The sequence below is a fragment of the Fukomys damarensis genome, unplaced genomic scaffold (assembly GCF_012274545.1).
Source record: "Fukomys damarensis isolate Sample0158 unplaced genomic scaffold, DMR_v1.0_HiC HiC_scaffold_4, whole genome shotgun sequence".
Classification (NCBI taxonomy): Eukaryota; Metazoa; Chordata; class Mammalia; order Rodentia; family Bathyergidae; genus Fukomys; species Fukomys damarensis.
The window spans coordinates 1,814,909-1,828,280 of NW_022900916.1; the positions used below are offsets into that span (position 1 = coordinate 1,814,909).

General features: G+C 44.4%; 1 protein-coding gene across 1 annotated transcript in view; it reads left to right on the forward strand.

Moving 5' to 3' along the window:
* Sema3d (semaphorin 3D) overlaps positions 1-13,372 on the forward strand; it is a 101,503-nt gene that overhangs the window by 71,929 nt on the left and 16,202 nt on the right. The window contains exons 11-14 of the mRNA XM_019209382.1: positions 539-683; positions 8,229-8,451; positions 10,358-10,446; positions 12,593-12,634. Coding sequence (XP_019064927.1) covers positions 539-683; positions 8,229-8,451; positions 10,358-10,446; positions 12,593-12,634 — 499 coding nt within the window. The remainder of the gene's footprint in view (positions 1-538; positions 684-8,228; positions 8,452-10,357; positions 10,447-12,592; positions 12,635-13,372) is intronic.

Below are 13,372 nucleotides of genomic sequence, written 5' to 3' on the forward strand. Positions count from 1 at the left end.
AAAAAAAAAAAAAAAAAAAAAAAAAAAAAAAGAGCCAGTTTAATAAAAATCAGAGGAGGGCATTATTTAACAGCTGGATTTTATGTTCACTCACTAAAAAGAAAGACACGAGGCAGTGATTATTCCCATATCTAAATGATGGCTGTTTTCAAATGGGTGTGGTCACTCGTACATCCCATGCTCTCTGTACGGTATTATTTTATGATAACCACAGGCAAAATTACAGAATATACGGGTGACCACAACCCTGGTCCTCCATATTCCTCTTGGCCTCCAGTGTGCCAGGGTGACTTCTGCTTCGTCTGTCCCCCAGAGTTCATGTGGCCGGCAGCCCGCACTGGTGCCCACCCAGCGTCCGGGCCTCCTGCGCATGCTCTGCGCATCCTCCTGGGCCGGGTTGCTTGACTGCACCTCCACAGGACGCGGGCATATTTATGTCTCCACGGCGCCCACCGGGCTGAAGGCACTGGTGCATCCCAGCCGCCCGAGCCCAGCAACACCCAGGGGGACGCCAACCGGGTCCTGTGCTTCCTTCCAGCTCGGTGTTCAGAGGCTCGGCCGTGTGCATGTACAGCATGGCAGACGTCAGGGCCGCCTTCAATGGGCCCTACGCCCACAAGGAGAGCGCAGACCACCGCTGGGTGCAGTACGAGGGGCGCATCCCGTACCCCCGGCCCGGCACGGTACGTACCCAGCCAGTCCTCCCAGGCCCTGTGTCCGATGTCTGAGTGGCTATAAACCAGTCTTTTCCTCAGAACAACGTGTGCTGTTGATTTTTAGGTAACCATTGCTGTTAACAGTGCTGTAAGAACGTTTCCACCCTCCACTTGAATTTAACATTTTCCTTTGCATAAGAACTTGAAGCACGAGGGAAATTGTACCTCATGTGTGGGCAGTGCTGTCAGCGTACAAGCACCCCGTGTGTCTGTAGGTTTGGCAATGTGATTTCTTATTATCTAATCCATGTTGACTTGAATTCTTCCAAATTTTGTTAAACATACTCATCTCTGCTGCTGAATACTCAAAATCACTATAACCACATTTGGAAATGTCTGAAATAACGAATGTGTAGATGTGTAAGCTCTCTACTTCCTTACTTCCTTAGTTATTTTAAAATGCTATTTTGTTTTTGTTTGCTTACAATGCTATTATTCTGATTCTTTGTGTGTTTTATTTGGAATGCTGATGTTGAAGTTGGGAACATGAACTGATGTGAAAACCCATTACACAGATATCACGTGCGCTTTGTACACTTTCCCTAATGAACTTGATTTTCTTCAGTAACAGCACTCATACAGCCATTGAAATCATGCTTTACAGTACGTAAAGTGACTACACTTGTAAAATTTGGGAAGCAAGAACTGGGACGGCGGATAGTGGCTACATAACTCACTCTTATTTTACACAGGAGGAGTCTGATGCCCAGAATAATTACATAATTTTCTCCATATCATTTTGCCAAAAATAGCAGAAGTGAGGGGATGCAGGTCGGAGTTTCCCGTGTCCTGTGTCACCTCTGCCTGTTCTCTGGCACTGTCTGATGTCACCTGATACAGTGATGAGTGTCCCACCTCACACTGACTGTTTTCATCACATCTCCTGACATTCTGTCTTTTCTGCACATTTTCAAAGCACCAAAAGTTGTGATTCATCTAATTTCTATTCCTCAGAATAGAAATTTTTGTAAAAACAAGTGGAGCATTCCCAGTGATTCAGTAAGTACTCATCTTGCCGCATTCTTAAAACCTCACAGTGCACCATGATTCCAATTTTACAGAGAAGAAAAAGAGCAGTAAGGTCACATGCATGCTCATAGCCTCATACCTGTGACTTGATTAAGACATTGAATTTAGATCTGCTAAAAGCTCCTCTGTTTCACCTTCACAGTGGTAAAAACGGGCAAGCAGGACCTTGCAGGAGACCCAGGGGACAGGCCTTTCCTCTCCACTGGCAGTACCGGGCTCTGAAACCTCTCTCCATGCTCACTGTCATGGCAGCTCCTGGGGGCACACCTTACTCTAATAGACACAGGCTGAATTAGTTGCTTTCAGCATAACAGTTACAGATTTTACTGACAGCTATTTTACACTTTTGTAGAAAAGCTTAAATGGGTAATTTAGGAAAACACTTTTGTTTTACATTCTCTGCATCCATCTTGCTCTTAATTGAATAACAAATTACTCTGCCAGTTGGGACCTGTCCTGATATTGCCTCTCCGTTAAATTCTACAGGCACAGGAGCCGCCCTGCCTACTTTAGGGTCTTGGTTTTGACAGAATGATGTACTTCCACTGACCAAAAGTCAGGCCCACACCCCTGGCTCACCGCATTACTCTGCAATTTAAAAAGCCTGCAAGTTGCAGGGTGCATTAGAGAATTCCTGAGCTTCAAGTGATTCTCCTGCCCTCTGGTGTCCAGAGAGGCTGTCCGAGCGGTTTCTAGTTTTCCGGGTGGCTTCTTCGGTCACTGTGGACCTGGGGTGTTTGGAGAGAGGAGGTGCCGGGGTAAAAGGAGCAGAAGGAACCGCCCATCCTGCAGGGCCTGGCACGGGTCAGACTGGGCCTGCCGGGAGTCAGCCCCTAATGTTCTGGGGCTGGGGGAGATTGGTGAAGGCACATGATTGAGAGAAATACCTGAGTGCGGTTTTAATACAGAAAATAGCATTATTCTGCAGCGACATAATTAGTGAGTTTTGCATAAATGTAGCATGATGGTCAGTGCTACTCAAAAGTGAGCTTCAGCTTTTACACTCTTACCAAAAAAGTAAGAAAAGTGCTTGTTTTTGAAGTTCAAAAATGTATGAAACATACATCTTACTACTGTTCAACCATTTTGTCACAGTTTTTGTTTCTGTAATGTCTAATTTAGTTAAAACAATAATTTGCTTTAAAATTCTATTTCCTTCTAAGTGGTTGTTGCTTTTACTGCTAATGATTTTATTTAGCTTGACTTTCAAGGACTAAAAGACGTGAAGGTCCCAAGCAGTCCTCCACATTTTGGTAGGGAGTGAAAGGAAATGGTTCAGGTGCTATTATTAAATTCATACTTTTATTTGACTATGTGGATCCTGGTAAATGATAAACACATTGTAATTCTTATTAATATCTTAAACATCAGTAAAACCCACCCTTTCTTTGAATACAGTTTTTTAAATTTTTGAAGTTTTTTGTCCACGTCCATGTGGTTTACAGTCATCTTAGATATGTTAAAGGTGGCACATATAGCCTACACATTGCTGGGAGTTTCTTGTCTGGAGGGAAGCAGGTGTCCGGGGCAGTGGTGAGGTGTGCTGGAAACCCCTCTGGACAGAGGTTGCCGAGTCCAAATCTCACTTTGGTGCATCTCTTCCTGACTCCCAGCCTGCAGAACTATGCCTGTCTTCAGCTCTTTGTTTTTCTTTCTTCCCTTGAGTATAAGGACTATGGTTGGTTTTCTTTTGTTTACCTTCTTTTTATGTTGGAGAAAGAGACCACATAAAATATCAAAAATCAATAATTGAGCTTCTTTTTTTCCTGTTTACTGCCCTCCTGTATTAATTTCTGAACATACAGTGTCCTTTCAGTGAGAAAAAAGAGGACATAAATATAAAAAATGTCCTGTAAAGCTTGATCAAAAAAACTTAAGAATATCTGTAACATTTGATTGAAATGGTCTGTAAAACTTGTTTCCTCTGCAGTACTCCCTGAGTAAACTTCCTCTCTCACTGTTTTCACAATTCAGATCATTCTACAATTGAAAGATTTTTAAAAGTCATATTTGTATATTAATCACTTCAATTTTAATTTATTTTCAATTTAATTTAATAGCCCACTGCGAAAACTATGTTAAACAACAGTTCAGCTTCCACTAGATATAAATGGTGTACTGTCTCCTTCTCTGAAATATTTCGAGTCTTCATGTCACCAAGAAGCCCTACCTGCTATGACTCCACATCGGTGTTTTTTTTCCAGAAAAAAATCAAAGCACAGACCTATCCCTGTCTTCCTACTGCAGTCAGGCTCTTCCGTCCTTCTTTTCTGCCATGAGATAAACCCTCTGAACTCAAGCTGTGAGAGCAGACCCAGCCAGTAGTTCTTGTTTCCCACCGACTCCTGTGCTCCCCAACCCCGTCAGAAGCTTTGCAAATCACGCAGTTCTTGTGACCCCAGGTCCCTGCCAGAGCTACGACCCTGGAGCAGCCCAGGTCCTGGGTCACCAGCTCTGTGAGGGAGATGCTTCTCCTTGGTTGTAGGGGCAGCCTTGAGTCAGAATGCATATTGGTTCTTCAACCAGAATTACGATGATTGTTGGGAGATCCCAACTTTTACCATGATTTTTATTCAAAAATCTAGGCTTTGAGGTGAAAGTGGAACCCATCAACTTCTCCATGTTTTCTGCTAGAGTTTGGGTTCCATCCGGCTGTGTGCCTTGAGCCCTGCCGTATTGCCATCTCAACTGCTTTCAGTCGAGACCCGGTGGCTCTCAGAATCTGGTGTTCTTATTAAATTAAAGAAGCTCAGAAAGAATCATAAAACTGATCATAAATTATGCTGCCCCTTTATGATATAATGTTTTATAAGGCAAACGATCTTTTTTAAGTACCGGGGATTGATATGGTTGATTTTTGTACACGGGTAAAACTGGCCAAATAAAATACATACTTCACAAACAGTGCGTAAACCTCTCTCCTGATGTTTATAGGGCTAGATGGCGACAGTCTCAGCAGAGGGACAGAATGTAGAGATTCCTCGCAGGGTCTGGGCTCTTCTCTCAACCCTGCACCTCAGGGACATGGCCATCACTGTGTTACTCTTCTTCACGAATGCTGCGCTGCTGTGTTTGTTTATTGTGTTTTATTTTCAGGAAGGTTTTCTATTGAATTTAAAATGCATAAATCTTGGGAGACTTGCATTTTGTGCCTCACTGATTCTCATACTTCTTTCCTAGTGAATTCTGCTTCATTTTCTAATTTGCCTGTGACAGCTATTACTTTGCCATCAGTATCTAAAATTGCTGACCAGATCTCCAACTGGCCAGTGTGCTCCTGATTGTGCCTGAGACAGAGCCAACGTTTGCTTTGAAAATTAGGTTCTCTAAATCCTTGGCTATTTGCTATATGCAGTAGTGTTTGCCTTTTTCTGGTGTAGAAATTCTTGTACAGGAAGAGGAATCCTAAAAGCTGAGTGGGTGATCTGCCTCTGGATTTTCTAGGACTCTCGGATAAGGTGGCAGTTTGTGCTTGCACTCTGAGTAATAAACACAACTCAGACTTCCTGTACACACCACTCCTAAGATGCTCCAGGGCTGGCCCTCGGCTTGCTGGACCAATGCCTGCCCATCCTTGCCACACTGTCATTGCTTCGAAAGGAAGCAGCCACCTCCAGGGGAATCCTGCAGCCACAGAAAGCGTCTCACAGCTGCCTGGCACCTGGCCAAGGGGCAGAGCTCTCCTCAGACAAAACCCATCCCCTTCTCCTATCCACAGCTTCGTGCACCTCTCCTGCGGGCCTTCCATGGATAGGTGCAGTGCCAAGCACAACATGGTCACACCTACCCAGGGGCCATCTGCCCGCCCGTCATGGGGACTGCGCTGACCAGGCCCGGCCACCCCAGCTCTGCCAGGCTCTGCCTTTCATCTCTGCATCTTGGGCAGCCCCATACTACTGTCTTAAAGTTCAGCTCACGGCGTTCCTTCCCACTTCCCCCCAGACTCTAAATTGTCTTGCTGATTTCCGAAACAGCATGTGAAAGGGGCCAAGTCACTGTGGCTGGTCCGAGTCTGGGGCCCATGGGTGACAGCTGGAAGGTAACAGGACCCAGGCAGGGAAAAGCGCCGTCGGTCTGTCTCACTCCTGGGTCGCAGAGCTGCAGAAGGAAGATTTTCTAGGAGTTTCTAAGGGAAGCTAAGTAACTGACTGTGATTTTTGCTTCAGACGTGACGTCGCCATAGACTGTGTGTATTTCCTTTATGACATCTTTCTGTGATCTTACCTCGACATGCTGTGTGGTCTCCCAAGTTACTCTGGGACCCGCACGCCTCTCAGAGACCTGTGTCAAAGCATGAAGCCCCGTGGGAGTGCAATACCAAGACTGCAGGGCCAGGCTGGTGCCGTGCTGCTGCAGGCTCGGGCCGCTCTCCCCACCTGCGTGGGCTGTGGACCTGACCATGCGCTGAGCAGGGCAAGGCCAGCATTTCCAGACTGGCGCAGGCCAGGTGTAAATCTGCCAGAGAAAACCTACTACTTCTAGAGATGGTTTTTACAGTCAGCGGAAGCCAGGTTTTCTTTCTCTTCCTCTTCTTTTGCTCAGATTTTATTATACTTTGGCAGAAGCAGCAAGCAATAGGAACGTTGTTAGATTTGTTTCTCTGCTAAAGCTTCATGTCATCATGCAGCTGGACTTTCTTACATAAAACTTTCTAATTAGTTAAAAAATTTTGAGATAAAAGTTGTGGCTTGAATGGCAGGATATTTTTTTGAGGAACTTTGGCTGCCACACTACTACAGCTGCAGAGTCAGAAGAGATTTCTTCTCAAGTTGGGAGGCTCCTTCAAAAATGCACCGCGAGCATGGTCTTGCCCTGCCTTTGATTTTCCTGACAGCCAGCCAGGCTGAGCCGCAGGCATGGAAAGCTGCAGGGCCGTGAATGCCTGAGAGCCTGGAACTGGGGGAGCTTTGAACGCTGGAGCTCCTTGTCCGTTTGAGCCACTGCCTGATCTGTTTAAGACAGGACCCTCCACTGACAAGTGGTAGCTTCTGTGTGCAGAAACAATGATGGATACACAGGTCTTCATCGTCAAAACCACATCCACTTGGATGCTAAACCAGTACCAAAAGGCTTATGAGGACACTTCTCTCTCCTTGCCCCAGGGCAGGGGTGAATAAGAGATATCAAGGAAGGGTCCATTTCTTACTGCTGGGCGTGGAGGAGTCTTGCTAAAGATAGGTGCTCTGCAGTGAGGCACAGGACATCACTAACAGGTTTTTAGTAGAGCTTTGATGTTTGTACGCACTCATAATGAGACACTCTGATTTCATTGTTACAAATTCTTGGGCCAGAGTCATAGGAGGTGACTAACTGTGGGCATTCAGTGGAGGCTTTTGTGAGAGGTCTGCTGTGTTTGCAGCACTGGCATGATTCTCACAATGGCCTAAAACACACGCTCGGGGCTCCAACTCCTTTAAAAGCTCAGAGAGAAAAATGCTTTCACACAAAATTCCTCTAGCATCACCCATTCTATTTTGAACACCCTGTGCCAGTTAAGTAAAGTTTCCCATCCTGGATTTATTCGTCCTTTAAGAGTTCAGGTGTGACAACGACGATATTGCACTGCATGGAGAACTTTCTCACAATGTTTCATGCTTTTTAGTCGCTTCTAACATTTATTTTTATTAGGATGTGTTTGCAGTACCACATGGCTAATTCGTCGTGGCTAGTTGGTACATGTACATAACACACCTTAATTAAGTGTAAAGAATATAAATTGCAATATTTGAAATAGACTGAGCATGTGAGAGAGTATATGTTTTCTGGGAAAATATGTGAAATAGTAAAGTGATTCTTGTGTTTTGGGATAAAACCACATTATATTTGATTTGTACTAATTTGTACTTTTATTTAACCACCAGGGGGCAGGTTGTGTTAACTATTTATTTAGCAGAGGGTGAAAATTCCCCAGGAAGTGATTTCACGCAGAGGAGGGAAATTCCCGACGTCTTCACAGATCCCAGGGAGGAATGGTCCTACTGCTCTCAGTAACTTCACACTGGCTCTAACACAACCAGACACTTACAACTGCAAGCTTACGAAGCTCTTTTGATAGTATTTTTGTGACCTGTTCATTTGTTCTTTTTAATTTTCAAAATACTCATGGTTTTATTTGAACTAAAACCTTGTGTTTACTCAAAAGAAATTGAAAATAGTGGTTTCTTACAGTCTCGCATTCATAGATCAACTTCTTAACAGTTCCAACTTAATTCCAAGAATGTCATTAGAAACAATAATTGTTATATGAAATCCATCTTTACAGGAAGAGACTTGACAGTGGGATCTTTTAAAAAGTTTAGGGTGTCTTTGAGGGGGATAAAAAGATTTAAACACAGCGGAGAAGCACTGTGTGTGTTTCCTCGGGTGACTCAGGGCCGCGGTCTCTGTCCGCCCTAGGCTTCTCCACAATGGCCCTGGCTGGGCCGTTGGCAGGGAGAGTTCCCAGGCCCACAGCAATGTCTTTCTCCCCACGTCTCTCCGCAGTGTCCCAGCAGGACCTATGACCCGCTGATCAAGTCCACCAGAGACTTCCCCGATGACGTGGTCAGCTTCGTCCGCAGACACCCACTGATGTACAAGGCTGTATACCCAGCCGCGGGGGCCCCGACCTTCAGGCGGATCAACGTGGACTACAGGCTCACACAGATCGTGGTGGACCGCGTGGTAGCTGAGGATGGGCAGTACGACGTCATGTTCCTCGGGACAGGTGAGCACAGCGAGGCCACCGGTGAGGTTTCGGAACATGAGTAGCTGTCAGGCAGTCCCTCTGGAACGGTGTGAAATGGGGCAAAGCCTGTCTCTAGTTGATGATCTTGGATGTCTCGCAGCCTGTTTGAGATTTCAAAGCATATTTCACTCTCGTGGCTGCGGAGGGCCTCTTATCAACTGGGAGCTCGTGTGCTGAGCTACTGTGGACTGCAGGGGAGCAAGCTGGGCCTCCTTGGCTCTGCGTGCTCACACTTGGGCTTGCCCTGTCTCTGCGCCTTTCCCATCCCGCGAGTTTGGGAACCACTGACTTGGCTGATGCCAGGCAGCCTTCTGGACACTTCTTCCCATTACTTCGCAGTCACCTTTAAGTGGAAACTTCTTGGAGATTTTTTCCTGTTCATGAATTCTGTGGACTATGATGAATTTTATGTATTCTCTTGATTGGAGCTCATTTTATTTCTTTCTGGTCTAGCCACTCAGTAATTAATTATGAAACGATTAACACATTTTTCTGAAAGTGATGTGTTAACCATCTCAAAATGTCTGAAAAAGTATAATCAAATAATGCTTTTGTGAATCCTAGAAGAGCAAGTGTCAGGAGAGCATATATGCATGCCCTAGATAATGCTGCACCATCCAGTGGGGCCAGAAACGCACACATCTCTAGTGGACGGACGCTTATGTTGGAACAGGCTTTTAAGAGTAGAAGGCAGTTTTAGGATTATTTCAGAATTAAGTGTCACCCTTAAGAAGCTGTGTGGTAAGCTCGGAGATCCACATGCACCAGCGTGTGACAAGTCCAAGAGCCCCACACAGGCAGGGCGCGCAGGACCAGAGATCCTGGCCGGCCTGCCCCAGGTCCAGAGTGGAGTCAGGGCCACGCTGATCCTCCTCAGCATGACATCGGCCCTCACTCCACCTTTAACAGCTCAGGTCTAAATGTCATGCAGCCATTAGGTGGTACTAGGTAACTTTTACCGAGAAAATTATAGCAGTGTTAAGATAGCTAATCGTGACATTTAGAAAATGTATATTTAATACCTTTCAGATGCTGGAGTCATTGAAAAATGACTGAACAATCCAAGCTATTTTGTACATTTAAGAAAAATACTATCTGTATTCTAGTAATCAAAGCCCAGGCTCAGAATGAAAGGTATCTGTCTCATACAAGTTAATTATAAAGTGGGATTTATTATTCTCTTTTATCTTTTGTATGAGTATGCCACCTTGTGGAACTACAATAAAAGATGATGTATTCGAGACATCTTTTCTAAACATTGATTTTTTTTGTTTTACATTATTAATATTGCATTGTCTATTAAGTAGAACTAAAACAGGTTTAAACAAAAGCTCAGCTTCTGGTCCGTTTAGCAATGATTCGGAAGGTAGAATGCATTTGAGGAACTACAGTTTCCCCATAGATGGCCACAATCATTTCTTACCGATCCATTAGCATTATTTAAAGAGTATACATACATCTTACATTTTGTGATGAATTATTATAAGAAACACTGAGAAAATGTCTGTTACACAGAGAGATTAGTACACAGAGCAGCAAGTAGTCGTTTTAATATATTTTAACTTTTTAAATCAAGACCTTGAAATTTTGCTTCATCTTTGCTATAATTTCAAATAATATTTAAATGAGGCTTAACAGTGTATTCTTCTGTATCTCTTTCAACAGTCTCTTTACATATATCTGTTCTACCAGGTAAAAGCTGCAATGTTTCAGAAAGGGAAAATCAGCTACACTAACTAAGCTTTATTTCTTATATGTTTTATTTAATCTGATTGCTTGAAAAATGTTTAAAGAAAGATGAAAGAAACAAGTGGAGGTGCCTGGCGAGCTGCTAACCCTCGATGTAGCAGCAGAGGTGGCAAGATCGCGGGTTTGTGTTTTTCAGACATCGGGACTGTGCTTAAAGTGGTCAGCATTTCCAAGGAGAAGTGGGGCTCAGAGGAGGTCCTGCTGGAGGAGCTGCAGGTCTTCAAGGTAAGCTGGGCTGAGGTGCGGCACGAGGCAGTCCTTACACCAGCGCTTTCCCACTACAAAGTCAGCCTCCTCGTTTTCCTTTTCACTAAGCACTCCAAAGGTTTTACACACGAAAAGCACCAAGGCCCAGCTCCCTACGGAGCAGGGTCTCTGGTGGCTCCTGGGGTCATCTCACATTCCCATTCTCCACGCGGTGAGCCGTCCACAAATCGCCAGAGTGGAGAAGACCTGGGGTCTCCTTCGTGATCCAGCTGCTTTCCTACTGGATAAACCCTCCTTTGCAATTTCCCGCTTGAATTTGAGAAAACTGGAAGAGCGTCTGTATCACGTACCCCTGCTTTTCTGTAAGGAAATTAACACAAAGTACATTCAGGGTCTGCACAGCTTCATGAGGGTAATTCTTCCCGTGTGCTGCATTGCTCTCACTGTCTAAGAGTTCAGACAGCTAGAAGAGGCCAGCAAATTTTGGTAATTCTTTGGATTTTTAGCAGTGACTTTAAATTGGACATGCCTAGGAAGCCTCGATGAAACATCATTTAAAATTACAGTCTAAGAGTTCAGACAGCTAGAAGAGGCCAGCAAATTTTGGTAATTCTTTGGAGTTTTAGCAGTGACTTTAAATTGGACATGCCTAGGAAGCCTCGATGAAACATCATTTAAAATTACTTCCTGAAAAGAACACTAATAATAAAATTATATTTCTTAGAAAAGCTTTTTAAAAACATGCCGTGTTGTCTTCTAATGTTTACTTGGCACAGGTTATTAATGACTGTGTCCACGTAAACATCTTTTCCCTACAAGGGAGTGGAACTTTCCACACAGCAGGGCCTGGTGACCAGTGAGGAGGGTCCTCAGGTCCTGCTTGCCCTGGGATGAGAGTAGTGTCAGGAAGCTCACAACGCAAGGCCTGCAAGCTGGCCTCCACCCAAACAAAACCTCGGTAGTTCCTAAGTGAAAGGCAAGTTTCAGATATGAGGGTGAACCCAGAGGTGTAAACGAAGCCCCCCTCACATCCCTGAGCCCATCCGAGTGAGCCCTGCCCCACTTACCAGAGAGTGGTGGGGAGGGATTGCCTGGCTGAGCTAGGGCCTTGTATTGTTCTCTTTTGTTTTTAAATTATGTTTTAAAAAAATAGCTTTATTAATGTTTATTCCATGAACAAACAAACAAAAAAAACACCCACACGCAATTAATTTACACAATTTGATGAGTTTGGCCATTGTTAAAAAAAAATCCATCACAAAAACTATTGGACAGAATGTCCTCACTTGCTATTTCTCTCTTACAAATTGTCTTTAATATCTGCTGCTGTTGGTTGAGTAGTAAATGCAGGCTGACAGTAGGTGACTAAATAGATACATGAAACATAAATGGGGAATACATTTTATACAACGCCCTGCTCGGCCACTGTGTCCTCTGTTGACGGGGGCCACCCTAACGCTGTGGGGTTCACTTCTTTCCTACTTTTCCTTTGTCCAAACTCATCCTGCACAGCCTGTTTCTTTTCATACCTTTAATAAAACTGCTATTATTTGAAAACTCCCATTCTTTTTGGCCTAACAGCCTGAATATTCACATTTCTGACTTTACCTTGTGTGTGCAGAACCATACTGTCCACGTACCAAACCGGCCTAGCTCCCCACATCCCGTGTTGGGGTCCTGCATCCCAAAGTGTCCCGCAGAGGGCTGGGACTCCCAGCAGGGGCCAGCTAACTACACAGAGCTCCGCTACTGGGACAAGTTTTTGAGTCTCTGGTCTATGTAGGCGCAGAAAGAGGCAATAAATAATTGTGGAGATTTCCTTGTCAACACTTGCTTGGATTTTATGGAAGCAATTTAAGAAAAGCCGATTTTGAAGAAGGAGAAAACCTGTGAGTAGCTGGGAACAATTTTCAATGCAAAGCATTTCTTCATACAGTTAGATACTTTTCTTTAATCAGATACTTTAAAACAACTATCTTCATCATCCCTGCTGTGGCAGAATCACTGTGCAGTGCAGGAGAATTGCAAACACTGACACCCATCTTCTGTATCTATCAGAGGCTGAACGTTTACTTCCATATTCTTTGGCATAAGATGGAAGGACAGAGAGCTTAGAATGAAAGACTGAGCGACCACCTTTACTGACGTTTCCCTTCCCTTTCAGCGCCCAACGACCATCCTGGCCATGGAGCTGTCTCGGAAGCAGGTACCTACTCATTTCTGTGCAAAAACCCACCACACAAGGGACAAGCTGCTTTGAACAAGGTTCATCTGAAGAATCCATTTAAATTGGAAATCAAATTGTAAATAGTGCAGAAAGTTATACATTATTTGTTTCTCTTACTAGTGATCAGAAAGCACTGCTTCAGCCTTGCCTCCGCAGGATGGGGAATTCATCAGTTGAGCAATGTTTCTTTCTCTTCCTTGTTCTTAAAAGCTGAGCTTAGTTTTCAGGCCTCAAAGCGGGTGTTTCTGTCAAAGTCAGAAGAAATACATGTAGAATAATGGCTCTGACCACCTAAAATCTTTCATTAGGGCATCTAGCCCTGAGAATAGGGAGCGTGGTCAGCCTTCCTCATACCACACAGTCTCTAACTGTGAGGACCAGTGTCCTCAGGACTGAAGTAGAGGAACCTCCCGTGTATACCATGAGCTTTACCGGGACTCGGCAGAGTAGCACTTGAAAGAGAGAGGTACATTGTAAGTCTGAAGCAAATGGAAGCTCACAGTACTGATCACTGTACAGTGTGATTGCACAGGTCCCGGGGGTGATTCTCCAAATCCCAGTGATGTAAGAGACTGATCCTTGCATTGCCACTGGCACCTGCATCCTTAAGATTTAAGGAAATCATGTGATAATGCATATTCAACATCAAGGCATTGCTCAGATTTTCTAAATCTACTCTGCCTAGTATAGAGGAACCATCGCTAGGGAAAGATCTAA